We start from the raw sequence: 27,418 nt of genomic DNA, 5'->3' as shown, positions 1-27,418 counted from the left end.
ACACAAGTGTTGATCAATAAATTAACATAAAACACTCTATCACTATATAGTCACTGACAGTTTGCTGTAAGATGCTTGTCATTGTTAATTTGCTGTACAGTGATGATTTCTTATGGAAAGAACAAGTTTTGAAACATGAACAAACGGGCTTCTGCTCTAGCTGCTTTTCATTGGACTGCGCCAATGAAACCAAGCGACGGATTGTCATGTTCAAATCTCAAAGAAGAAAAGCCCACCGAAATAATTAACGAATTTCACGAGCACAATCATCCTTTTCATCACCGCGAAAGACACGAGTGAATGGACATGCTTATTTATTTTTTTAATGGAATAGGACCGGCCCCGCTTTTTTGGCAGAACTCTTTTTCAACCTGAAACTCACAAGTGGGGTTTCATACCCAAAGTTCAAGCGCGTGCTTATCTGAGGACAAGCTATGTGGTTGTTTTAAATGCAGTTTGACAGCCAAATGAGTGGGTGGGATCAAACAGATCGAAGCCTTCAAGAAGACAGACCACATCCTTGAAGTGCGGCCACCGTTTTGGTCCAAAGCCCTCCCAGAGGAGCGGCCGCTGCGAGAGCAGCAAGTCCGTTTTCTTCCATTTCCACTTTGCAGGTGTAACGTGCATTTCCCAGCCGCGCCGTTCGCATTCGGAGGCGGCAGACTATTTTGGAAAAAGCGAGCGTGCTGTGAAAGTGCTCTGTGTAAACACCGTCGCCAGCGAAGCCAAGCGGGAAATTGATCATCAGAGATAAATCAGATGGCTTTTAAGGAAGTGGAAGCAGGCGGCAGAGAGGCGCTTGTTTCATTATCACGTTCCAGCTGGATGCATTTGCGGCCCAGGCGCTTTTGCTCCCTGGAACATCAAAGTGTGTACCGGTAATAACGGTGTCTTTTGGCCCCGTCACCCTGCGGACTCTTTCATTTGGCGGATCGAAACGTGCGGCCGCTGCGACGCAAAACGTTTGTCGGTGGCGATGGGAGCGCGGCTTACGCATTTGCTACCCGCACCTTCTGGGGATTTACCTGACTTCAATCACCTTTTTAACGCATGTCGTAATTATAGAAACCATCGCTCTATAGAAAAATGCAACACCAAGGAAGTGTTTGAACAGCTTTGATCCAACCAACCAATCGGAGGATGGAAAAATGTCATCAGGCTCAAAGTTCTGACCCTTTTGAGGTCGAATTTGAAATCGACCCCTGATTTATTAATTTTTTTCCATGACTGAAGTGACGAAAACGAGCATCCATGATTGACGCCACTAAACCGCGCCGTGATTAACTTCAATTACAGCTGCCAGCCACCCTCTGAAGATTTTTATTTATTTTTTTTTTTTATTCAGGGGCTGAAAAACACTTTTAATTGGGAGCTAATTTTACCCGTAGCGGAATAGATTGCTCATCCTTCAGAGGCAATTCATTTGCTAATGACGGGCAACATTTCTCCAGCTAAATTAGATTAGCCGTGGCCCTCTGGCCACTCCCGTTAGACGGATACTCATCCCCGCAACACAAAACACGGCGCTTGTTTGTTTTGGCGGCGTCCCCGTCCGTTCGACCCGTTTTGCTCCATCAATCTCCTTTGGAGTGCCGAGCGCTGTGTGTTAATGAGCCCCCGCGTTTAGTAAACATGAAACTAAGTGTGAAGGCGGCAGAAAGATGGGCAAACCACGACACTACTTCACTCAATAACTCACCGCTGCAGCGTTTTCACGGAGGAGCACTCAGCGTACATTTCATTGCTAAGAATGCCATTATACATTTTGTAATATAATGTATCTCTCCGAGTGCTACTCAAAAGATTTGCCTGCATCATGTTGTCAGCACCATCAACAATGAAATGAAAGGGGAAAAAAAAAAATGCTACAACATGTAAACCTATTTGCTGTACTTCAACACAAGAAAACAAAAACTAAGAATTGGCATTAACTGTTATGTGGCATTTTTTTTTTTCAACAAACGATGCTCACAATCGTGCACAAGTCTTCTTTCCCACATTTATTTCTGTAACGTTCATCGATGATTGTAAGCCACAACCCCCACACACACACATTGTAATATTCAAGAATATACACATGGCTTTCGCTGACTTGTGATCAGCTGGATAGACAAATCTGAATCTCTATAGGACACAATAATTACAATCAATTATAAAATAAAAAATAATAACATGAGGAAGTCTAATGATGCCCTGCTCGTATTTTCTGAAGTCTTTGCAGGGCGCTAAAATACGTACAAAGTCAAACTGAAACATACAAACCTGTATATTTGTGTAATCCTCATATGTAATATTTTTGTAATGATATGACATTTCTTCACTAATGTGGTTCTATGGCTTCATAGTGAGGTGGTGTCCATTTTATGTACTGTGCTTCAAACGTATAATGGCGGAGAGCATTTATTCCCTCAATTGGACAGAGCACTAGGCATTTGTCAAGAATTAAGGGTAAGGCGCTTGAGCGGACGCTTTTGTCAGAATGCACTTTCATGATATGAAGTAATATTACACATGTCCACAAATGACTCAACAATACATCTTTCATTGTCATATCTATTTCAGTTGGCCAGAGGGGGCCAAAAAAAAAAAAAAAAAAAAAGGTTTCCATTTGAGGCGCGGTGTCCATTTTCATTTTCAAAACACGGCGAGAGTTCATTTTCAAACAGAGTGCTTTTTATATCACCGGCCCGTGTCGAGAGGACCTTCGCGATTGAAATAACTTCGACGCCCTTCGAGGATGCGCTTGTACAGATCAACGTCCGCCTCCTTCGGGGGTTTCGAAGACTCGAGCAGCGTTTGGAATGCCGGGGACAGGCTGCTATAGGAAGCCCTTGGAGCACTGAGTTCACATCCTCCATGTCCAGCTTAAGGTCCATGCACTAGTACGATATTTGTCCTCAATAAGAGTTCAGCGCACAGGTTGAACAACTTGGGCCTCTGGGAGAACAACAGTGTCTTACTCATGTGTTTTCCACTGCTGTACGATATTTTTGCACACTAGTAGGACAACCGTAGCATACTACTACTACAACTACCAGTTGGGTGTATTAGTGTTACTAGTGCAGCAGGAGTTACTAGAACAAAAGTGCAAGTAGTAGTGCAGAAATGTTACTAGTTAGACACAGCCGTTCTTCCAATGACTGTAATGGTGAGGACAACAAGTGTACTAGTACATTGACCTGAAGCAAGATATGAAGGAGGCTACTAGTGCGTGACACATGCCTAGTGTACTATTACCAGTGCAGCACAGTAGTTTACTAGTAAGGCTCATTTGTGTACTAGTAGGCTAAAAGTGGCATTAGTAGTGGAAAAAATGTTGCGAGTAAGACACGGTTGTTCTATACCAGTGTTCCTAGTTGCTCTACTACAATTGTATTATAAGGATATAGAGTGTACTAGTACATGGACCTTAAACTGGATGTCAAGGATATCCAATAAATGTATTTGACATCCTAGATGAGGAAGCTACTCGCATGACGCATGCCTCCTAGTAGTCTAACTAGCGCATCACAGTAGTTTATCAGTAAGGTTCAATTGTGTACTAGTTGGTGAAAAGTGGCACTAGTAGAGGAAAACCCATTGCACTGGTCAGCAAATTTGTACTACAGAGAGGCAAAACGTAAACTTTTCGAGATGACAGCGTCAAAAATCGCATATTCAAGCCATCTGGCATTCAAATTTGCTGTTGACCAGTGTTTTTTTTTATCGTGCCAAGTTATCAAACGAGACAGTAAACATTCACTTATACTTTTGTACTTGAGTACATTTCTGTAGTTTGCACTCTTTTTTTTTTTTCTTTTTTTTTTTTTTTACACAAATATTTTCACTTCTACTATAGAGCGTGAGTACTTTTTCCCCCCTTGCGGTATCCAGCTGAGCGTGCGCGTCATCTCGCCGCGGGAGTCGTTCGGCGAGCGCAAGGCCGGCTTGTCCTCAATTGGCCGTCGCCCCCCCGCCGTGGGTCTCACACGGGCGTGGTCCTGCGATTCACGCCGTCCTTCAAATCATTGGGGAAACAGTTATGCACCTGGAGGAACTCGGCGGCCGCCTCGCGTTCGGGACTGTACGCGTTGTCAGTCACGCTGTCCCGCGCCAGGGCGTACATGGACAGCTCGTCCAGGGGCCCGCCGGGAGAGGCCCCCCCGGCCCCCTTGGGGCCCGCCGCCGGCGAGTTCTCCCGCGACGCCTCGGTGGAGTGCGAGCTGGCCTGAGACGTCCGCCGGCGGTAGCGGAAGCTGGGGATGCGGGAGTACGGCGACGAGGACGAGAGGGAGCGTATGAATTCGCGCCGCGCCCTCCAGCGCACTTCCTTGTTCTTCTCGATGTAGATGTTGACGGCCAGCACGGCCACCGTTTCGGCCACGATGAAGGACAGGGCGCCGAAGTAGAAGGACCAGCCGTAGGAGTACGTGTACTTCTTGTCGTCGTCCCGCTTGTCGTTGGGGTCGCCCGCGTTGCTCGAGATGTAAACGATGATGCCGATGATGTTGCTCAGACCTGGTGGGCCAAGCGCAAAAGAGAGAGAAGGGGCAGAAATCACATCAGTGGTGGGAAGTAAGCAAATACTTGGCCACTGTACTTCTACACTACTCACTTTCGGGTTATTGGGATTTGACGGGAATTATTGGCTGCCATTCAAAATGTGAATGGCAGGTCATGCCAACATTGCAGAGGTAGTTATCTAGCAGGTAAATTGTACAGTATGAATGTCTGGTATGTACCTGTGACAAAAAAAAAAAACAAAAACAAAAAAAAAAAAGCCAAGTGTTGAGAGTCTCTGAAACAGACAAGTGTAGTCAATTGCCTAATGTATTATTTCAGTTCATGACCCAGAATAGCGGAGCGCTTGTCATGCTGTCATACGACAGCGTTGACTTTGGCACAAAGGATTTGCCGGCTCTGCCCATCCAGCATGTGGCCAGTCTTCACTCGAAGTGGACTGACAAACGGGGCGACGCCTGACTCACCTGCGGCCACAAAGAGGATCCCGGCGCTGAGGAGGATGTTATTAGTCTTGCTGTAGACTCGGCCCGCTCCGACACACAAGCCGCCCAGCATGAGCAGCACCGTGCTGAGGATGGGGAACACGCTGGAGGCTCGCACGATACCTGCCGCGCACACCAAATACTCGCTCTGACACAGACTCGTAGATTTCAACGCAAGTCAAATAAACAACCATTTAGCCGGTGCATTAGCTAGATGGATAAATGTCAATGGATTTATTCAGCACATAATACTTTTGAAATGTGTTTTTCAGGGGCTTGGGTACCTGTCAAAAGGCCCTGATAGACCAAACCGACGTCGGAGGTCGTGAAGCGCCGTGGCGTCTTTCAGCGCCGTCTGTTTGGTGCAATGGCCACCGTCGTAGTGCCGTAACCCGTCCGTAAGCGCCTTGGTTGGCGTTTACGTATGTTGAATCGGACATTTGCTCACTCTGATTGGCTGTTAGCTCGCAAATCAGCGCGCGGAGCACCAACGGGAAGTGACAAATGCGGAAAAACGGTGAGCAACGCCTCCGCCGCCTTAATCTTCTTACAAGTAGAAGAGCGAGGGCTGACGACCTCCAGCGTGCCGTGCCGACAGCCGGCCGGACGCCGCAGGGGGTTAGCGTCTGTCACTGTTGGCCAGCGTCTTTTGTGGTCTATCGGGGCCTTAACAAAGTTGCGCCAAGCACAGCAAAATATATGACATGACCAATAAAATTGAAAAGTGTACCATTGACGGTTGAGCTGGTCGAACCACATTATATGTGGACAAAAAAAAAAAAAATAAAGATCAAATAAATTGTCCGTTTTTGAGAAATATCAGTGCATAAATGTTCCTCAGATTCTGGAATGTGCCATGATGATACGTAGACATGAGGTTGGGCGACGTGGGTGGCGGTGCGCACTTACGCAACAGGTATTCCGAGCTGTCCGTGTCGTAGTCGTTGTCGTCGGGGAAATGGTTGATTCTGTAGCAGCTGCCTTGATTGATGCCTGTATGACAAAGACAAAACAAAACAAAAAAAAATAGACGGAAAAGACTTTCAGTGTTCCGTGAGGAGATATGATGTAACGAAATAAAACAAAACCTGTTTGTTTCATTAAGAAACAGCGTCAAGGACATTTTACACTAGGTACAATCAACAGACACTCGATTCGGTACACACCTGAGGAGAGCTAATACAAGAAAGAATTCTCAACAAAATGTGTCTGTTAAGAAAACAGAACCACTCACTCACATTTACATAAATCCTCATATTTATTCCATAAAATTCTAAGAACTTATTCCAAACGGGAGAGGACACAGGATGTCTGCCATTTTGGTTTGAAGCATCCATTTTGGGCTCATTTTCAGGGTTTCTTTGAATGTTTGCAAATTCAGCCCCCGAAGCCGCTTTAACATAGCAACATGACGTTTGATAAACATGTCTATCGTTAGTGCGCCGCCCAAAAAAAAATCTCAAAAATCCCTCCAAGAAGCATACCCGAAAATACGCAGGAAGTCAAGCATTTGGGTTTGAGGCGGCCATTTTAAGGCTCATTCTTGGCCGTTTTCAGGATTTCTTTGAACGTTTCGACATGAAATTTGGTGAACATGTCAATAATGACTAAAAAAAAAAAGGTAAAAATTCACTCTACAGGGTCTTTATGCACAGCGTGTGAGTTCTTTGGAAGGTGACATAAGGTGACATTTGACTTTAAAAAGCGCCTCCAGCTGACAATGGAGTCAATGGACTATAAAAGCCCCAATCTAAAGATCACAGCCCCACTGGCAAGTACCGAAGCTTTTTCTTTTTTTTTTTTAATGTAGTGCACCCGTCTATACAACGGCCTGATCATGACTGCATTGTGGCGGAAGGAACATGAAGCCCGTTTGAACACAAAAGCCCACGTGTCGGAAGCTTTTAATGGTAGAGGTGTGTCGCAATTGGACAACGAAGTGAGTGGGGGGGGGGGTGCGGGGGTGCCACTTTGACCGTAATCCAGCAAGAGAGTTTAAAAAAGGGAGAGGAAAAAAAAAAAGACTTTGTCTAGGAAGAACCGAAGGGGTTGCTGGGGTTAATGGAGGTGCTGGGAAAATGTTACAAGCTCCCGTGTAGCTGTAAATATCGCCAACACTTGATCAAAGCTGTGTTAGCTTCTAATTTGCATAGAGCGTTTCAATTGCTACTTTTATACCCAGAAGCTCATCTTAGCATTTGCTCGTGTGCATTTTAGTATTCTAGGAGTCCATCCTAGGAAACATGTGGAGTATATCTGTACTTCCATTCGGTCAGCTAATTGCTTTACCTTGCCTTTATTATTATTATTATTATTTTTATTTTTTTTTTTATTAGTTTGGAGAGTCACATTGTTTTCAATCCATTTTTGAAATGTTTTGCAGTGGCCTCGTGGTTTTGCACCAGAATGTCATCCGTGATGCACATTTGACATAACTATTAAATCAAGTCAGTCACAATTGAAAAAAAAAAAAAAAAAAACTTCAATTGGTTGTGCTTTTTGTATGAACTCATTACTTTTTGTCCCCTTGGATGCATAAGAGATGATGAAACTCTCCTTTCGAAAACATTTTTTTTTTTTTTTATACTTTAATAGCAAACACAAAGTGCGTCAGTACAAGGCGAGGTGAGATGCTTAGCAACCATGTCAGCGTTAAAATCTTTCAGGGGCTATTAAATAGGTCTGTTGCTTAATGGGGGACATCCAAATTAATTAGTGTCATATCAGAAATGGAGCACAAGTTTCTGTGTCTAGCCGCAGATGGAAAACGGGGCTGTGCTCTATTTTAAGATGTGATGTGAGAATTTGTACCTGCTGGAAGACAGGAAAAAAACACACGTACATGCCTCACATCCTAGCAGATAAAAAAAAAAAAGGGGTCTAAAATACTTTTGTCACTAATACCAACATGGCGTCACTTGCATGGAAAAGGGAGTTAAGAACATTCAGAGAGATCTTATCGTAATATGTTAAAAACCAACAACTGTGGAAGTTTCCCCTTTTTTTGTTTTTTGAATATCGGTCTCTGGCATTGAGCCCTATGAAGTCTGCCTAGCAACAAGGTGACAGTTCCCTTTGGCCCGTGGTGCCGTTCTCATTGACCCTCGTGGACTCTGCCTAGCAACAAGCGGCCATTTTTTAATTTGCCTCTGGAGCAGTAATGAATAAGATGAGATTTTCCACACCAAAATTCACTTTTATGGACCTTACTTGCAGGAACAGAAATGGGCCTACCCCAAACGTATCACTCAATTGATAAAGAGGTGCGTTTAATGCAGGGCGCCAAATGATCTGTGTTCGGAGCAGGCCTGGTAAACGAGGAAGAAGGCATTGCAATTAAAGTGGTATGCTAAACTGACAAATGAAAACATAATATTACCCATGTAACAAAGTCTTAAGCGGCGTTGCCAAAGCCTCCCGACTAAGCATCTCCGCCTCTTCCCATGGCAACGCCCATGGCGGCCGTTCGTCTTTCAAAAGCTCATTTACACGCGTCCGACGTCTTCTTTTGTGTCTTATCGTTTGCTAGCCGGCAAACACGACACGTGGACATGACACGTTGGTCCACTGCAAGGGAGGCAAAGCCGTACGGACACATCCAAATCGGCGGCGCACGCCGGGCGTGTTGGAAGCAGCTGTGTCGCCGATAGCAACGGGATGCCGCTGACAGGGACCTTGTCATTATGTTGAGCGATGCACCCCCAGCATCGGTGGGCTACGAATGAACATATAGCGTGTACTGCACCGTGTCCTTATCCATATTTACAGCTCCCAACGTGCACTAGGTGCTCAAATATGACTTTAGAATTTGACTATTCGACATTTACATTTATTTTAACCTCTATCATTTGAAGTTCCATGATGCAAAAGAACACACACATGCATATGTCCAACATCAGTTTCATTGGGTGTATTCAAATTCGTTGCTATATTCTTATGGATAACTAATTGCATACGCTCCCGCAGAAAGTACGGTTTGAAATAGTACGTTCGAATGAGGCGGGTCGTTCTTCAAAATGTTCATCTCTTCAAATCCTCGGCTGGTGCTCGCGTCTTGCGGTTCACCAAGTCCGTGAGCGGCGCTCGGAAGCCGGATACTCTTACAAGTGTGAGCGGGTGAACGGGCGCGCGCGCGCGCGCACATAGGGCGTCCATGCAAAGTGAAGTGCAAAAGTGAAATCTATCTCATCCACAGGACGAGTGTTGGCGGCTGTGACAAGAACGTGCCCTGACTTGTTTGCTTTCTTCACACTCACTTTGGCGAATAGAGCGAGTGTGAAGAAAGCCTCGGTAGCGTAGCCTCCGCTGGGTGCTATTGGTCCACCGACGCATCGGGCTTCATCCAACACGTTTACAGCGAATGGGAGCGGAAAACAAGCTGCTGCTGCCAGGATGGCGTGAAGACCGGCTAGGGAGGCGGCGGCGGCGGCGGCGGCGGGCTTTTACAGCTCGTGGAATGAGGAGGTTTTAGAAAGCCGTAAACAGATGACGGCGTTGTCACCGGGGGCCATGAATCAAATGCGGGTGTTCTCGGCATGTCACAATACTCTCGTTTATTACTACAAAGGCAGGGGAACAATAGAAATACATCACTGAGTGTTTACAAATCTTCAGGATGGAAAAAAAAAAAAGCAATCAAGAGATAAGCAATTAAGATTTTCTTCGATTTCGATTTCAGCCTCTCTGTTGCAATGTCAGTGCAATCAGAATGCTTGAAGCAATTGCAGACAAGTAGACGGCTAATATAAGGCATATATTCCTTATCCTCTGTGAAGAAGGACTAATATTGCAGCGGAGCTCCCTCTATGTCTGTATTATACTGCCCCCAGGTGGTCAGGGCCCACACACCAGAAGGAACAGCACAATGTCCATTGAACTGACGCAAAAAATGAGGCCAAAAAGGTTGAATTCTTTTTAATTTTATATATTTATCATTACTGTATGTTTTTATGAAGTACACGTTTATAGATTGCTATTAATGTTATTTAAAAAAAAATTTTTTTTTTTAAATCAGATTTTTGTTGTTTTCGGTTTGGAACTTGGTCCCGGAGCGAATTCATGTTGCATTTCTGGGGTGGCGTCAATTACTGGCAGCTCACTGTATGCAAATACTCGACCCTAATTAAACAGTGCAAGAAGACGGACGGGCTGACTCTGACTAATTAGCGCCCACATGTGACTTCCTCGTTATGCTCCAGTGGCACGGCCTGGCGCTACGATCGCCCCAACCCATAGCCACCTTCACCCACACACCCACAAAGCCTGCAAATGTGCACAAACGCCGCCGCCTTCTCACTCCAAACACATCCGCTCCGCCACAACCCGACGCGGCGTGGGAGGTTTACTGTAAACTGCTTATTGCTCGATTCATTCCATTATTCCTCCGTTTGCGAGTGGCCTTTATTTACTGCGGTGGCACACGTCCAATAAGCCTCGACCTGAGTGCCACGCACTGAAAGCAAGCGGGGAGAGGAGGGCACGTTTGGCCTCGGCGGGGGTTAATAAGCGGCCGAACGCCGCCGAGTAATGCACGACGCCTCGTAAAGCAAAGCGAGCTCGTCGTTGGCTCCGTTTGGTGGCGAAATGTCAGAGCACAGCAGACCTGCGGGTGAAGAGGTGAGGCTTGTTGAACGCACGACAGCTTGAGCGAGAGTCACGATGAGTGTCCCGTCTTAAACCTTGCGCACGGTGCTTTTATCATGTTCCGAGAATCGGAAAAATTGTCCTATAGCGGCTTTTCACAAACTTTTTACATCAACTACTAAAACAAATTCTCAGCTCTCCAAGTACCACCATCGTGGCCAACATAAAACATGTGCCGTTTGAACAATAACATTGTACTTAAATATATGAAAAAACGAAGTACTCAAGCAATGATTCAATTGAAACATATTGATCGTAAGCTCAACACAAATTATGCATAAATGGTTGAAAATAGTGCAAATGTGTTGTACTTGAAAGTTAAATACAACTGAACAGCGGTTAACCAAGAAAAAAGTTGAAGCCACTGTGATATTCTGCACATTTTGAACACTATCACTGCTCTTAAATAATTGGACTGTAACCAACTTAACTGAAATAATTCAGTTAAAATATTCTGCACCTCAACACAATTGTATTCTGCGGTACTTAGAAGTCGAAGGCAACTAAATTGTACTTAGCAAATGTACTGTGTTGGATTTAAAATGACAACAACACAGTAATCTTGTGCACAGTTTCCGCACTTCATTTCAGTAATCCTTCCATGTACCACTAGAGGGCGCCTGCTTAAGACCATTTTTGTTGTGATTTAACACACACATTGCTAAATCTAAAATCCATTTTAGCAGAGCTTCAGTGTTCACAAACTGTCCGAAAGTTGTTACAATATCAAATTTCAGGGTGAACGCATGACATTTAGACTTTTAAAAAAAACATTTTTTTTTTTTATTGCTGTCAAATGTCAAAACGGGTCAGATTTGACCCAGGCAATATTAAAAGCAATAATGTCCTGCCCACAGGCGGTAAATCACACACAGGCATCACTGTCAATAACCTGTGTGTTGCTCATATTGATCGCAGGCTTGCGTGTGAGTGTGTGTGTGTGTGTGTGAAGCCGGGGGTGGGTCCTCCCTCCTTGTCGTCTCCTCTATACTTATAAGTCACCATGACAACAGAGCCACCGTCCACTCGCTTTAGGCAGAGGCACTGAATGGAAAAGAGAGTGATGTGCTAATAGGCCAGCGTTTGCTTGCACACATTAAAAAAAATAAGAATTTAAAAAAAGAAAAAAATCTTTCTCGTCACAAAAGGAATCAAAATTCAATCTGGGCTGCTGCGGCGATTCATCAACTTTTGTTCATTCACTTCCTGTCACTTTAAACAGAAACATGGGTGGCATGGAAATGTTTGATCATTTGTCAGAGCTTCTTCTTAGCGAGCGGAAGGCCCAGTCGAGCGTGACGTCACAACAAGGCTTGCGCCATTTTGTATGGGTAATGACTTCATTACAATGCTAAGAAACAAAACACTTTTTGCCACATTTTTTTTTTGCCTCAATTCAGCGGACGCCGTGCTACTCCTTCTGGTGGCCGCACCTTTGCCAGCAGTTAAGATAATACGGCAATATTGGCTTTATAAAGACGGACTATATTTTTTATTTTACAGATGGACAACCCAGTGACTGGGGAGCCAGCGCTCCTGTACGCGATTTTAATGATACGTCATCGCTCACATTTAATGACGTGAGCGAATCCATCCCATCGACCTCGTCAATGGGAGGCGACAAATCAAGTGGCGGCCGGAAGGAGGGAAGGCTGGTCAATGAATGAGCGTCCGTCTGCGTCCGAGGTGAGACGTCAAACACGAGCGCACTTCAGTTTTCTCACAACACAAACAGATAAGAAAGTATCTTAGCCACAACATGGCACATTTTAAAAAATGATTTATTTGGACTTTTTGTACTCGGACATGACATGTCTCCGAGTCATCTATTTTTAAATCAGCGGCCATGTTTCCATAGCGATCGCAGGGATGTTGCCAAGCAACAGCATCACGGAAGATGTGAATGAAAGTCGACGATCAGTGGGCACTTTGCTCAGAGTGAATGGACACGCCACTTTAGTTTTCTTTCTTTCCTTTTTTTTTTTTTTGTACTCGCGTTAATGCGAATACCAAGTTTTGTAACAGCCTGGGAGCAATCTGTTTCTTTCTGTTTCATTTGTTACTCTACTGCAGATTCAAGTTTTCACAGCACCACGTCTTCCTTTCACACATTCTACGTATCATATACACGTTTGTTGTTTTCCCTTCATCTTAAGCCCCCATCCATTTGCCAATGATGCAGATTCAAAAAGGATTCAAAAGGGTGTGAACATATAAAAAAAGGTTTAAGGGCAATTTGGCCCCCAAAGTCCATGTCTGTCTTTAAGGGCATCAGGGTCAATTACAACCAAAACGCTGCATAAAACAATGCTGAACTTCTCAATACTACGAGACGAACTACTCTCCTGTGTTGTGAGACGTTAGACAAGAAATTTCTAACAGCTACACTAGCAGAGATGCAAAACTTTTGAGGTGCGAGTGTATAAAACAAGTCAATTTCAGGGGTAATCTGGAATTTTTGGCCCAAAAGCATTTCTTTAAAGGCATATGGGTCAATTATCAGCAAATGCAACATAAACTAATGCTGAACTTCTCAGTGCTACAAGACAAATTATTCTCGTGTGCTGTGAGACTGTGGATAAGAAGTCTGCAGGACCTAGACAGCATTGGTGGTGTGCCTTTTTAGGATGAGTGTATAAAACAGCTACATTTCAAGTGTAATCTGGCATTTTTGCTCCAAAAGCCTATCTGAGTTAATTATGGGCATTAGCATGAGCTAAAACAATGCTAAACCTTTTTATATGACACCAATAAGACCTGCACAAGCAGTATGAAACTTCAGGTGTAGTCTGGCATTTCCTCCCCTAAATGTCCATCTGTCTTGAATGGCATCCTGGTCCATTTTTCATCAAAAGTAACATAAAACAAAGCTGAACTGCTCATAGACGAACTATTCGAGTGTGTCATGAGTGTTTTCGGAAGGAAACTATGAGACCTAAACAAACAGTGGTGGGAAGCTTTTGAGGGGTGAGTGTATAAAACGGATGAAAAGCAGATGTAGTCTGGCATTTTCTAGTCATTGGAGTCAATTACAACGAAAGGCAACACAAGACAAAGCTGAAGAAAATGTAATTAAATTAGAATTTTATTCGGACAGCATTGTTATGTTTGGAACTGAACAGACGAGCACTGAAGAGGCGCTTTTGAAGGGCGATGATGTGGAAAACGGACGAATTTCAGATGCAGTCCGGCAACGCTGATTGTAGGAGCCCATTATTGTCACTCAAGGAAGAATTCACCACTCGACTCAACATTGGACTCCAATTGTGGAAGGAAACCAGAGTAGCAGTGAAAAGCAACCAATGCAAGCACAGGGAGAACACGCAATGGCACACAGCAAAGCCGTATTCGAACCTTCAACCTCCGAACACTGAGCCACATGTGCCAACCATAATCTTTTCACTTGTCAATATGACACATGCAAACCAGCTCCAAAATGTTTAAGGTACTGTGGTCTCACGGTGTTTCCAGAAAGTCAAAGTGACAAAAGCTGTCAATGAGGGGTTCCACCCCACTGTCAAGCCACTGAACGCCTGAAGGGAAAATAATGGAAGCACCCGACATAAAAATGCCCAAAGGGCTTTTTACTTGCGGTGCTTTTTGACGTCCAAAGCGCTTTAACAATATCTCCTCGTTATCAGGAGCACCTGGCAGTTCAGCAAAATCTTGCTCAAAGACACTTCAACGTGGTCACGAGGGCTTCGAGTCGAACCTAGAACCTTTACCTTAGGTGACGACCACTTTCGCCACTTGAGCAATGACGCCTCGAAAGCGCAAGGAACTCATTTTTTTGCGTGCGTAAAATGCCAGTTGGAGGAACTGTGGAAAAGTGCTCACGCTTGCATGTTCCGTCCGCACTCACCCTCAATACAGCAGATCCTCCAGAGTCCCGAGTGCGTCAGGTCCCCCTTCCTGCTCCGGGGCGCCGGCTGCGACTCGTCGGCGGTGGCGTTGGTGGCGTTGCAGATGTACGCCCGCGAGTAGAGCCAGTAGTCCGTGCCGATGGCGATGCTCATGAGGCTGAAGGCGGCGAAAGCCCCCACGGTGGCCAGCAGCGTCTGAACCCCGCGCTCACACCAAGCCATGCTTCCTCATGCTACACGGGGGACGGACACGCGGCGGGATTGGCGCCAGACGGCGCAGTCGGGACACCGAGACACACGCGCGCGCACCGGAGCGCGTCAATGCGCGGGGGCCATGCGCCTACTTGTTGAGGCGTGCGCTCACTTCTTCTGCAACAACACTGGCCCGAGCTCGTGGGAGCCACGCAGAAATGCTCCCGCAAAGCAATCCGGTCCCTCTAAAAACCTGCCAGTCCTCCCCCATCTCATTTGTCTAAAAGAATCCTCCCGACGACTCCAGTGTGGAGCACGTCAATAGCTTTTAAAAAGGAGAGCCCACCCTCACCGAAATGCAACCAATGGAGGACGGCTACGGGGTGGGGGAAAGTATTGTGTCATTAAAGAAAATGACTTCGAATAGGACTGATTCAACTGCTTAGTGCAAAAGAACTGCAGACTGAAATGTTCCCAAGTATAAAAGTAAAAATGAATGAACCTTGTCAATTAATACCCACTTTGATAACTTGGCTCAATAGGAAAGAAAAACGTATCCACTTGCATTGTGCTAGGAGGGATGCTAATCGAAAACTGTCTCTCTTAGAGATACAGTTTGCACCCATGTCCAAAAAATGTATAAAAATGACAAAAAAATAACATTATTAAAGGCGATTTATAATTGTTGTCACAAGGACTGTAAAGCAAGTCAAGTAAGTCAAAACTACACACACAACTGAGCAATTTTTGAATGATGATCTCTGTGAAGAAAAATTTCTTGTACCGATGGGAAGATTTGGGAGAGCTGCTGCAGGAACTGATCACCCTGGACTCCAAACTCACCAATAGGCCCCTGTGGAGTCGGCCATTAAAAGGCAGCACGCAAGGAGGCTGCACGCCTCCACCGGGCTGACCATTCATCACTAATGCTCCTTCTGATTAGCCACACTCCTCCATTCCAAACAACAGCTGCTTCTGAACGCAAACGTCCCCCAAAACACGGAGAAAAGGCACATGCGGACTTTGATTGAACCTCCACCAAGTACATAATTGACCTGTGTATTCACTTTTGTGACATTTTTTGGGTGGTGATGATCTGAGCTTTTTCTAATGTAAAATATGTGCCTTATTGTCGCAATTGAGAACACTGAATTTAAGTAAACCGCGAAACGCCCAATAGCATAGTTGCTACACTCATTTCTAACTCACTGTCACAATGTCAATAAAAAATATAAATGCGCTTGCTTAAACTGCTTTTTTTTTTCTTATTCTCCAAAAACGACAGAAAATGAAATCAAAACATTAAAAGTTGCAGTACCTTAAATCTTCCAAACAGTGGCGCTAGCTTGCCGTTGTGGCGGAGGGAAAGGGGAAGCTAGTCAGCATGCGTATTGCCTATTCGGCGTCTCGCGTCACGTGGCCCCTTCCAGTGCGCACGCGCGTCACCTCGCCGATCCGCCATTGGTGGAGCGTATCTTGTTGTCCACTCCTGCCTGGTTCCGTCTAAACAAAGACCTGCCCCCTTTTTTTTTTCCTCCATGAGGATTTCTCCGCCGCCCGTCGTTACTTTTACGTGTAATCACGATTACTAAATCGGATTACGACACGTATATTGCATTTTACGTGCTTTTGGCGCTCACACGCGGCTTCCCAAATGGACGCGGAGTTCAATGAAGGCTGTGGCGAGACCAAATCGGCCATCCATTCTTGGCGTTATCGCCACCATTTCACGTACAAGGCAGATCAAGGGAAAAATATCATCGTGCAATGTAATCTGTGCCTGCCGAGGGTAAACCTGCTGTCCACGTCCAAGACGTCCACGTCAAACCTAAAGAAGCACTTGGACGTAAGTTGCGAGTCCGTCATGAACTTTTGAACCGTCGCTTTCAGTCGTCGCCTGGTTCATGTTTGAAACGAAACAGCGTTCATTGAGTCATCGCGACGGCGCTGTTGCATGCTAACTACCGGTGGTGGGCGGTCAACAGCAACAAGGCCTCCTTCTCGACTGGCCCCAACGCTAGCGATCTCGCTTCTAATATTTGTTGATGTTAACTTGTGGCGTAGCCTGTCGCTTGGCTCACTGCTTCCAGTACGTGAGCGTTCGTGTTAGATTTTCTTCTCCAAATTGGATGATTGCAGCCTACAAATGTTGATATTCCAATGGCCTTCACAATCAGTAGTGCTGGCCATCTAACTTTCAAATAGATAAACAGTTTCTTTAACCAATCAGATGATAAAGTCCGCATTTTCCATCATTTGATTGGTTGGGGGCAGTAAAACTTGTTAAAGCCAATTAGCGCTCTGCGATACGGACACAGTGATATACACCGATGTACCTGTAGATTCATTTTCCATCCTAATAACGATATATATACCGATTAAGTACTTTTTTCCGTAAAATTGTAATTATATGAATTACAGTTGTATTTTTAAACACTTCATATAGAAGAGACAATTAATCGTATAAAGAGCCCGCGACGCGAGACGACCCACTGAATTTAAGAATATCTGTGAAAAACACTTGTGTCCATTTTCTTATTTTTATGTGAATGATGTTTCCGCGTTACAGACATCGCATTGATGTGGAAATTCTTTATTTTCTCCAAAATTGGACATACGTGTTTTTCACAGGACAGAGACGATATAATCAAGCGGAGGAAAACACATAACAGGATTCCCTCAGCAGCCAAGAGGGAAGCCTAACATAATCGAGCAAACGACACAGATTTCTAGCATACGGTAGACGTTTTCCCTGCAATTTATATCAAAAGTAATATCGACCAGGCAAACCTATCTGTAGCAAGATGCACACGTGAATACTTTTAAATGTGTTGAAATTGTGTCGCGTTATGTGCTCAATATTTTCAACTGCTCCGGGTGTGTACGTGACACGGTTTTGTGCTGCTATGCAGTGACCCATGCTTAAAGCGGAAGGCCCCCCCCCCCCCCCAAGCTTTCAAACATGATATCTTTCAGAGAACACATCTCGGATGCGACGCCAGGCCCGATGCAAAGCGAGGGCGGAAGAAGGAGGAGTACAACGGCGAGGAAAGCAGCCACTGTCAACTGAAAAAGATCAAAGCGGAGATCCTCTCCAAATGCATGACCCAGGAGAAGATCGACGAGCTCATCTTCAACTACATCGTGGAGGACTGCCAGCCGTTTCACGTGCTGGAGCAGCCCGGCTTCAAGAAGCTGATCGCGGGCTTAACCGAGGGTCTCCGCCCCATGGACAGGGTCACCTTATTCTCCAAGGTGGACCTGAGTTTCTCGAGGATGCGCGAGGAGCTGATGGCCAAGCTGGCCGGCGTCCAGTACGTGTGCACCACGGCCGACCTGTGGACGGCGGGCGGCGGCAGCTTCTTCGGCATGACGTGCCACTGGATCGACGGCAACTCGCTGGAGCGCAAGTCGGCGGCCCTGGGCTTCGCCAGGATGCGGGGCCGCCTCACCTACGACTCGGTGGCCGGCAGGATCCACGACATCCACGCGGCCTACGGCATCGAGAGCAAAGTCCAGACCACCGTCACCGACAACGCCAGCCCCTTCGTCAACGTGTTCAAAGAGTTTGCGCTGGACGGCGGCGAGTGCGGCGACGACGTGGGCGTTTTCGAAAACGTCTGCGCCGTGCTGGAGGGCGAGCCGGAGCAGGACATGCTGCTGTTCCTGCCCACCATCCAACGGTGCGCCTCGCACACCTTGGAGCGAATCGTCACCGAGGACTTCTGGCGGGCCGTGTCGCAGGGACCCATGTGCCAGCTTTATTACAGCACAATGTCCAAGGTCTACTCCATCTGGACCAAATGCCACCTCCTGCAGGTCGGCATGGAGGCGGCGGAGGAGATCAGGAAGATGGCCTTGTTCGTCCCGGCCGTCATCCGCTGGAACGTGGAGTACTGCGCCCTGCAGAAGATCGTCTCGCTCACGGAGCGCGAGCTGACGGAGCTCTCGGCCCGCCTGGATGTGACGCGGCTGCAGCCCGAGGAGATGGACTTCCTCAAAGAATACGTCAGCGCCTTCCACCCGCTGGCTTTCGCGCTGGAGCTCCTGCAAGCCGAGCAGAAGTGCTACCTGGGCCTGGTCATCCCCACCGTCCTCAGTCTGAAGAACAAGCTGAACGAGCACAGGGACTCGGCCAAGTACTTCGGCGACGTCATCGCGGCCATGGTCAGCGCCATCGACGCGCGCTTCCGCGACCTGTTCGCCAGCGACGAGGCCAAGTTCGCCACGGCCACCACGCCCCAGTTCCGCCTGTGGTGGCTGGCCGCCTCCGAGCGGGAGGAGATGTGCTCCCTGCTGGCCGCCGAGGCCTCGCAGGTGGAGCCCTGCGACGTCATCGAGATCAACGCCACCCGAAACGTCGCCACCATCAAATCCGAGGACGACTTCTTCAGCTACGGCTCGGCCAAGCTCACGGCTCACATCCGGGAGCGCGGCGTCACCGACGAGATCCGCAAGTACGTGGAAGGGACCGGCAAGAGCCTGGAGTGCTTGCAGGACTTCCCCAGGGTGAAGCAGTTGTTCCTCAAGTACAACACCACCTTGCCGTCCACCGCGCCCATCCAGAGGCTCTTCAGCGAGAAAGGCAACCTGAGCACCTCGCAGAGAAACTTTCTGACCGACGACTACTTTGAGCGCATCCAGCTGCTGAGATACAACGTCAACGTGTGCGCCGTGCTCAACAGCTGAAGGGGCGCTTCGTCGCCGCGTTCAAAACGAACCCTCGTCACAACATGCCGCACTCCCTCATGTAGTGCCCGCTTGTTTCCTCAAATGGGAGTTGGGAGGGCGACTTTAAACGCGCTTTTGGAATGTTGAAACTAACCATTATTACATTTATCGATTCACCTCTCCGGTGTTTTTTCCATTCATCAATAACTCATATTTAAAAAAAAATTAAAAACATTTTTAATTTCCATCCTTTTATTCAAAAACAGGAAATTATTTAAAATGGACAAAATGCCCCCCAAAAAACAAACAATCTGATTATGATTCAGTGGTTTAATTGGTAACATCTTGGGGAAAAAAATGTTGATCGTTGTTTACCAAGGATGTTTTGCAAATATCTGTTTTTGTTGAAACACAAAGATGATCGGTCTGCTTTCATGGAGGACGATAGAAATCGGAGGATATTTCCTGGTGAGAGGCGGGGAATTTGTTCCATTTTCAGTTAAACTGCGTTGTTGTCAAAATCGTTGTTCAAATGCTTTTGTATTTGCCGAATTCTTAAGGACGCGCAAGCGAACGTGTCCATGAAACCAAAATGAAATGTAAGCACAACAACATCATGGAATGATCACGTCACGTGTCAATAGTCGCCGTCTCCTGTCGCCACATCTGCCAACACGTGGCAAGACTCCACAATAGCGTCCAGGAAAAGAGGCGACCACTATTGCGGATAGTCGGTAATCCCGATAAATGTCAAGTCTTGTTCCTTGCCTTTTCTAATCGCTCCTTCCTTTCATTCATATGGAAATATTCAATTGACAATCAAGCGAATGATGCAACGGCGGGATTAGGATTTCACAAAGTAAACAGCTGTTGTCATTCTTTTTTTTTTCTACGGCTGTTGAGAATGTCGTGTATGTTTTATAAAACAGTATGAGATGGAAAAAGCATTTGGTGTACTTTCTGTGCCCATCAGGCCCCCGACTTGAGAACAAAGATGTTTGGCTAGCATGCGCCGTCTTAACATCGCGTGACGTTAGGAAACAAAAGCGCGGACTTCCCGGCTCCCAAGTGCTTTTTGCGTTCCGCGCCTGTCAAGCGGCGCTCATGTTGTCTGTCGCCTAGAGGCCAACGGTCAAGATTGCCTTTCAAAACGTGACATATCTGAAAGCCACATCCCAAGAGTAGAAAAACCTTTTCCTGTTTCAGCATTCATGCGCGCAGTATACTCGCACGTCAGCTACAGCTGCTTCACCAAAATGATCATGCTGAATTTATTAGGGGGAAAGCGGTTCTCAAAATGTTCGGTACTGAATGAGTTAAAACAGCTTTTCAGATTTTGCAACATGCTTCTGTTTTTTTTTTTTTCTTTTTATGTTATATAATAGAAAGCTTTCCAAAATGTCCGTAAAACTGAAACGTTAATACAATACAATTTTATTGATACAGCGCATTTCATAACAGCTCGAGCTGTAACAAAGCACTGTATCTTATCTTAATTTAGCTTTGTTTCAAGTTAAAACAAAAACAAACAAAAAATGCAGGTTGTTCCCAGGCTCTGTAGCATGTCTTGATAGTGAAAATTAAAAAAAAAAACAAACTGATGTTTACCCAATTTTAATTTTGGTCATCAGATTTTTTATTTTTTTTTTTAAATGATGACGCCAATATGCGTCAACATGCCAAATATCAGCATCGATAATTGGCCCGGCGGATAATCATTCCATCCCTACTTTTGTGCACAATTACCACGTGAGCACACAAACATTTTCCCAACTGGCATTTATTTTGTAGGCACAAAGTGGATGAAAGGTGTTTGCGCATCCTTGTCCTCACAGTCCTCTCGTGCTTCCTCCCTTTTTTTTTTTTTTTTTTTAAATCTCATAATACAAAAGCAGCATGGCAGAAAAAGACCAACGTGTGCCTGGGTGTCACGAGAGCGATCTTATTCAAGAGGTAAGCACGAGAAGGCTGCCGGCCCATTTTTCTCTCACTCGGCCCTCCTCGCCTCGCCATTGGCCGGACTCAATGCAGGAGCACCTTGGCGGGGCCGAAGAGGCCCAGGTTCTCGCAGGCCTTCAGCCAGCGTTGGACGTTGGGGGGGGCCGAGGAGGAGGCGGCGCCGGCCGGCAGCAGGCAGCAGTAGCACGCCACGTCGGCCAGGGAGACGTCGCGGCCGGCCAGCCAGGGCGCGCGGCCCAGGGCCGAGTTGAGGGCGCGCAGGACGGCCGCCCGCTCCTTGGCGCCGCCCTCGGCCAGCTGGAGGAAGGCCGCGTCCACCCAGCTGTCCACCAGGGTGGCCGACGCCGCGTCGGACGGGTACGGCGCCAGCAGCTTGAAGAGGAAGCGCGCCACGCTGGCCTCGCCTTCCACGGGGCACATGGTCTGAACGCTGAACTTCATCTGCAGTTTGGGGACTGCAGAGGAAAAAGGCAGCGGGGGGTTAGACCGGAAAAACATTTTGTTGTCGTCGCGGCCAACACGATTGGCATCTTTCCGGTTCTTGCGAAAAGAAACTGAACAAGAAGTGCTTTAGCTGCAGACCCTCAGCTTTCATTTGAGGGCATTTGCGACGACCGGCAAATCAAATGTGCCTGCCACTTTTTGAAGGGACCAAACGTAATGAGACAATTGGCTGCTCAGCCGTTCCATGGCCAAGTGGGCCCAAATGGCTGCCAACGGAACGGCTTCCCTTGGATTTGTTCTGGATGGGACTGCTAACAAAAGCAACAGGATAAAAAAAAAAAACAAGAGTGATTTCCTGCTGGCATTCAGACAAATGCTTCACATCTCATCGGACGGCGCTTCGCATTGCAAATGGACAATGACCCGCAGCTTACTGCCAAAAAGATTTGGAAGGAAAAGAAGTGGAATGTTATGACCTGAATCCGATTACGCTTGCATTTCGTTTGCTGAAGACAAAACCGGACGGAAAATGCCCCAAGAAGCAACAAGCAGGAACTGAAGTCAGCTGCAGAAGAGCATCACCGGGAATAAAAACCAGCGTCCAGTCATGAATCTTGTTCATTTCATTTCAAATCCACCGCGGTGGCGTTAAGAGCCAAAAAGATGACAAATGTGTCCACGTTCCAACATTTACGGACCCGACTGTATGTTTGGCTCAGTATGAGCGAAGACGTTTGGAACGGCGCCTTACCGTCTTTCCATATGAGGGTGAAGCCTAGCTGGAAGAGATGTCGGGCGTAGCTGTCCGGGTGGCGCGGGCCCAGGCAGGAGAGGAGCTGGGCTGGCACGCTGCTGACCGACGAGTGGACGTGGACGCTGGAGAGCACCCGGTAGCGCTGGCACAGCAGCTTGTGAAGAACCAGGAGGGTGAGGGGGGGCTGCGACGGATTGGCGTTGATGACGATGTCGCGGAGAGCACCGAGGTCCTTGGGAGGCAGGACGAGACCACCTTAATACACTTACACAACTACTCGCCATAAGTGAAAATCTGCCATATGGATGAAATCACCATTTAAAAACGGCACTTTGTTCACTTTGAGAGGGGAAGTCAAAACTAACAACCGCGATAATGTGGTTGCCTAATAGAGCAGCTGAACTTGATTATGGGTCAATAAGCGGCCCTTAAAATGGTTTGTGGGTGTGTGCCGAGTCGCCATCCACGCAAGGCACTGGCCCCTCTTCCACTTTGCGTCTTACCTTCCCCAATAGCGCGTCTAGGTCGGCCACGCCCCGGAAGCAGGCGGAGCTGCAGCTCTGGGACGAGAGGCTGCCGCTGACTGTCAGGTCCATGTCGGCGTCGGGCGTGGTCACCGTCTTGGCCAGGCCCTCCACGGCCGCCTTCAGCTCGTACAGTTTGCGCATGATCTCGTCCTGACGGGCCTCCAAGGCTCTGACGGACGGGTCCACCTCGCCATTCTGCAGACAAGAAGGAATTCCGGCAAGCTCAATTCGGGAGCCACTCTCTGGCACATAACGCTCGCACGTTCCAAGAAGAATGTTTTTTGGGGCCGGCGGAGGATGCAGGAGCACACTGAGAAAAACAAAGCAAGCATGAAGAGAACACGCAAAGTCCACCCGATAAAAAGAGGAATCATTTTGGACAGGCATTCAAAGGCAATGCCATTTTTGGCCTTCATTAAATAGTTCAACTGAGAATATACAATCTTCTGGTAATGTTAGTATAGCGAGCAATAAAGTTAAAGGGACCGGCTAAAGTTCTCTCAGGACTTTTCACCCCCGAATCCCAGAACTGTGCGGCAGATGTACGTACCACTCATCCACGGTGATGCTGACCAATGCAAATTGTAAAACACATTTTTATGGCGCTCTTCTCAAAATGCAGACACCAACTGCTCCAGTTTCTGACGTCACTAGCAGGCCCCGCCCCGACAATACTACACTCTGTACAATAACAGCACATTAAATCGGTTCTTCACATTCTCTTTTATGTTTTTATACGACATAGTGACACTGGTATAAGTTAAAGGGAAAAAAATCAATAGAATTTTAATTGATTTCGATGCAGTAATTTTAATTACAATTAAAAAAGGTCATGGACTGAATTAAACCCGTTAATCAAGTGTTTCGAAATAAAACAGTCTAGACGTTCGAGTTAGCATCTTTTTTGTCTAATCGAGGCGGCTGCAACAGAGCATACAACGAGAAGTTTTACTGTAATTCTGGAATAACCATTTTTGGAAGGTTGCGGCAAACGTCAACTGCCTTTGAGTTGCATCAGAAGCTCGAAAGCGATCTTGGCTGAACTGGGCTAGCTAACTCATTAGCGTCTTCATAGCAATCATGTCGCGAGTAACTAGCAGGCTATACATTGACTTGCTACGCAAGTATAACAGGAGGCGACGTATGGGGAAGCAAAGAGAAAGTGAAAATCATGTCGCTGGTAAATAACTGACTTGTCGATTACCTGCAGCGCGTGCTCGTGGGTGCAGCTGTTCGCCGGCTGCGCGTGGACGTTTGCTAGCTTGTACATGCAGGTGGGCAAATCAACCTTGACGTCACACCCGCAGATTGGCTTTACCTGGTACATGCTGGAGGGCAACAGTGTTTCCCAGTGTTTAAAAAAAAAAACGGACGAAAAAGAAGCAATTCGGGACGCAAATCAGAAATGGAAGAAACGTGAGCTTGACAGCCAGCAACAGCCCACTCACCGGAAGAGGCCGGAAACAACGACAACAACGACAACGAAAAAACTCCCTTGGTTTATTTTAGGTACTTTATTTCGGAATTCAATATTTTCAATATAGTACGTGTAAAACGTACTATATAAAAACTTTTTTCATATTTAATTTACAGTGAGTTTTAAAAACGAGTGGTTACCGGATCTAGTAATGTGTTCAAGATACGCCAGAGGGCGCTCGAGCATTGTCTTATTTACTAGATCAGCTGTTTGAAGTCAAAGGTCAAAAGAACAAGTCTGACTGGTATATGAGCTGATGAATTTCCAAAGGTGACACATGTACTCACACTCTGTACTTGAGCAGAAGTACAGATAGCTACCTAGATGGATAGATAGATAGATAGATACTGATTGTACAGGCCCTGACAAGGTAACACGTGAAGTCTGAAATCTGATTGGGCAAAATATTCCACATCCATATACTTGAAGCAGTGAAGGTGAGATGTATGCAACCATATGACTGCAATAGACTACTGGGAAGGAATCAATACACCGTCAAGGGCCAAATGTGAAACTTTCTGTTGTAAATGTAGGTCAGGTGCTTCTGGTAGTGGCGAGGCGAACAGTTCTCTTCTTGCTCACGCTGCTGACTAGTGAGCGATGTTTTGTCGATCAACAAAGCAGTTCTTGAATTGGAAAGCAAGTCTGTGCGCGGCTAACGTTTCAATCACGAGTGGTCTTTTGACCTGATCAGGTACGGCAACACAATCCGGCAGGAGGAAGCAATTCAAGAGGCCCGCACTTGGCCTAGTCGTCTACATTGACGTGTCCCCTTGTGGTCGCCTCCCGTCACTGCTTTACACCTGAGCTACATCCACTCTCTGGCGCATAATGCTCGCACGTGAAACTTGAGGACTGCTGAAACCTGACAGTGACGGGCAGGAGCTTTAAATGATGCACGAACAAGGGATATGCACTTTTTGAAGGCCGCCGGCCGGCCGGGTCACGCGGGAGGACGATTGAGGCGACGCGGGCCTTGTAAAGGCTCGTACACTTAAGTCGCAGATGTCTGGTGTCATGTTGATTCTAGGTAATGAGCCTGTCGGTTTGCCGTCTCAAAGACGAGCATGAACAATTCGTGGTGAATAAAACAAGTTGCACGGGTACGCAGGCTGCCGGTGGCGAACTTGCATAGTTAGTCCAGTTAGGAAGCCTTAAGCTAGTTGAAACGATTGTCAATATCCCCTGTTCAATATTTAGTGCAGTTGGACAGGGAGGAGCTTTTGTGAATAAAGTAAAAACACGTTGCTCGAGGCCAACACGATATTGAGGGAATGAAAATAAATATTGACATAATTAGGGAAACATTGAGATAATCAGATGAATATTGAAACAATTCCCGCCGCGTTTATTTGTTTATGTATTTGTTTACCTTAATTTGGCACTCGTAGTCCTCCATGGACGTGCTAAGCGGCTAAATTGTGCAATGAAGATAAAACTTGAATGCTAAACACCTGCCAATGAACTCAAATGCTGTGGAATTAATTGAATGGTTGAAATGGAGAACGTGAGACTTGAAGTTGAACTCGTTTGCATCGGTTAAGAAATGTGGAAAGGGGAAGTAAACGAGTAAAACAATGTCTCACTTCATTTGAGACTTTTATTGTGAGAACTGGCAATTGTTAATTCCTCTCGAGGCGTCCTGAATGTTTTGAATCATGTGAATTTGTATTTTGAAGTTGAAATGGTTTGAACAGTTGAGAGGTTCTGGGTAAACCGGCGTTTTGTCTGTCTTGATCACTTTTGAGTCCCCCACTCACGAGACACGAGCGGTTTGACAGTCTGCCTCCAGGATTGCGCACAGCAAGTCTGCTGTTTGTTGTTTGAACGCCATGCTAGCGTGCGTAATTGTGCCTTCTCACTCGGAAAATTCTTCACCGCACCCGATTGCCTCTCGACAATAGCAACTGATTAACTGTAAGCATGTCTGTCTTCTTTTTAGGCGACACCTGCCTGCTCGCGACTTTAAAAAGTGGGGTGCAACTTTGAGGACAGGCTCATGAGACACAAAGCATTTCTAAAGGTAAGGACGCTCACTTTTGATTGACACCGCGCAAAAGGATGGCAGCCGCACTCGGAGCAAAGCCCGCAAAGGATTCAGTAGACACTTCCGAGTTGTCACCAAGAAAAGGTGCCTCCTCATGTTGTGAATTTTGCCATTTGGTGTCACAGAGCAAATTGTGCAAGCGTGAAGGCGGCGATCCCCCGCCCCCCTCTTTGTTTGATATGACTTGAAGATGGGACGCACATGAAACTTTTAAACGGCCTTAATGAGTAAGATGAGCCTGACACACCTTTCTTGATATGACTTTTTTTTTTTTTGTTCTTCTTTTTGGAGACAATGCCGTGAGCGCATCAATAATTGATGACCTGAGCTGATAATCAGGCCGTCCCTCACACGGCCTATTCAGCAAGAAATGCTTGAGGTGAGGTGTCAAGATTAAAAATGAAAAAAAAAAAAAAAAAAATGCACGACAGCAAGTAACACGCTGGAGCATAAAAATTGGATGAGCAATTACAGCCGGTCATCAAACTAGTTTCCAACCAGTACATAGAATTGAATTAATTTCGATAGATGCAAGTAATGAAAGTAGCCCAAATTGGGCGAAACAGCGACACCAGCGCCGGGTCTTAAAGGGACTGAGCACATGCTGGGTTATTTAAATTGTCCACCCGGCACATTTGATTTGATTTGATTTTATTTCCGAGGTGGGAGCAAGTTGCATATGTGCAAATCTAAAGTCGGGACCTTCCAGTTTCAAGCAAGTCCCAAGTTAGTCTTTCCCTGGTTCAAGCAAGTCATAAAAGTTTGCTCAGTCACGACAAATATTGGAGTGATGATACAATATTTTATTCACAGATCGTAACACAAACATTACCTCTAGAAATGCAGAAGTCATAAT

General features: G+C 46.4%; 3 protein-coding genes and 1 long non-coding RNA gene across 6 annotated transcripts in view; 2 read left to right on the top strand and 2 right to left on the bottom strand.

The window, feature by feature from the left end:
- Positions 1 to 26,519, top strand: part of LOC147134015 (uncharacterized) — a 74,852-nt gene extending 48,333 nt beyond the window's left edge. Inside the window, exons 3-4 of one of the 2 annotated variants that reach the window (XR_015090156.1) lie at positions 12,132 to 12,314; positions 26,458 to 26,519. This is a non-coding gene — a long non-coding RNA (uncharacterized LOC147134015). Of the gene's footprint in view, positions 1 to 12,131; positions 12,315 to 12,486; positions 13,160 to 26,457 lie in introns of those variants that run through there. The other variant, XR_015090155.1, reaches the window with a different exon arrangement.
- Positions 1,986 to 16,842, bottom strand: cacng4b (calcium channel, voltage-dependent, gamma subunit 4b). The gene is made up of 4 exons (XM_086056055.1): positions 14,491 to 16,842; positions 5,895 to 5,978; positions 4,968 to 5,108; positions 1,986 to 4,497 (listed from the first exon to the last, which is right to left on the bottom strand). Exons 1-4 carry the CDS (start codon positions 14,711 to 14,713, stop codon positions 3,965 to 3,967), a joined length of 981 nt encoding a protein of 326 aa, XP_085912181.1. The 5' UTR covers positions 14,714 to 16,842; the 3' UTR covers positions 1,986 to 3,964.
- Positions 16,121 to 20,952, top strand: zbedx (zinc finger BED-type containing X). The gene is made up of 2 exons (XM_086056051.1): positions 16,121 to 16,529; positions 17,660 to 20,952. Exons 1-2 carry the CDS (start codon positions 16,338 to 16,340, stop codon positions 19,370 to 19,372), a joined length of 1,905 nt encoding a protein of 634 aa, XP_085912177.1. The 5' UTR covers positions 16,121 to 16,337; the 3' UTR covers positions 19,373 to 20,952.
- On the bottom strand, positions 21,117 to 24,516 carry aimp2 (aminoacyl tRNA synthetase complex interacting multifunctional protein 2). 2 transcript variants are annotated; one of them, XM_086056057.1, is made up of 4 exons: positions 24,357 to 24,516; positions 23,015 to 23,233; positions 22,509 to 22,743; positions 21,117 to 21,768 (listed from the first exon to the last, which is right to left on the bottom strand). In XM_086056057.1, the coding sequence occupies exons 1-4, from the start codon at positions 24,363 to 24,365 to the stop codon at positions 21,377 to 21,379; spliced, it is 855 nt and encodes a 284-aa protein (XP_085912183.1). In that variant the 5' UTR covers positions 24,366 to 24,516; the 3' UTR covers positions 21,117 to 21,376. The 2 variants fall into 2 exon arrangements, with proteins under 2 accessions (XP_085912183.1, XP_085912182.1); XM_086056056.1 differs by having other exon boundaries at positions 24,243 to 24,511.
- Positions 26,520 to 27,418: the final 899 nt, after the last annotated feature.

The sequence above is a fragment of the Filicampus tigris genome, chromosome 16 (genome assembly GCF_054856515.1).
Source record: "Filicampus tigris isolate MCC_2025a chromosome 16, RoL_Ftig_1.0, whole genome shotgun sequence".
In the NCBI taxonomy this organism is placed as follows: Eukaryota; Metazoa; Chordata; class Actinopteri; order Syngnathiformes; family Syngnathidae; genus Filicampus; species Filicampus tigris.
Note: the sequence above shows the minus strand (reverse complement) of the source record. Positions and strands in the feature narration are given on the sequence as shown.

Excerpts from the sequence above, each read along its gene's own strand:
- cacng4b (XM_086056055.1), bottom strand. The coding sequence starts at position 14,713 with ATGGCTTGGTGTGAGCGCGGGGTTCAGACGCTGCTGGCCACCGTGGGG. Across the intron at positions 5,979-14,490 it reads GAGGATCTGCTGTATTGAGG|GCATCAATCAAGGCAGCTGC; the intron begins GTGAGTGCGGAC and ends TTTGTCATACAG. Across the intron at positions 4,498-4,967 it reads GATCCTCTTTGTGGCCGCAG|GTCTGAGCAACATCATCGGC; the intron begins GTGAGTCAGGCG and ends TTGGCCCACCAG.
- aimp2 (XM_086056056.1), bottom strand. The coding sequence starts at position 24,365 with ATGTACCAGGTAAAGCCAATCTGCGGGTGTGACGTCAAGGTTGATTTG. Across the intron at positions 23,234-24,242 it reads CCCACGAGCACGCGCTGCAG|AATGGCGAGGTGGACCCGTC; the intron begins GTAATCGACAAG and ends TCTTGTCTGCAG. Across the intron at positions 21,769-22,508 it reads CACCCTCATATGGAAAGACG|TCCCCAAACTGCAGATGAAG; the intron begins GTAAGGCGCCGT and ends TTTCCTCTGCAG.
- zbedx (XM_086056051.1), top strand. The coding sequence starts at position 16,338 with ATGGACGCGGAGTTCAATGAAGGCTGTGGCGAGACCAAATCGGCCATC. Across the intron at positions 16,530-17,659 it reads ACCTAAAGAAGCACTTGGAC|AGAACACATCTCGGATGCGA; the intron begins GTAAGTTGCGAG and ends GATATCTTTCAG.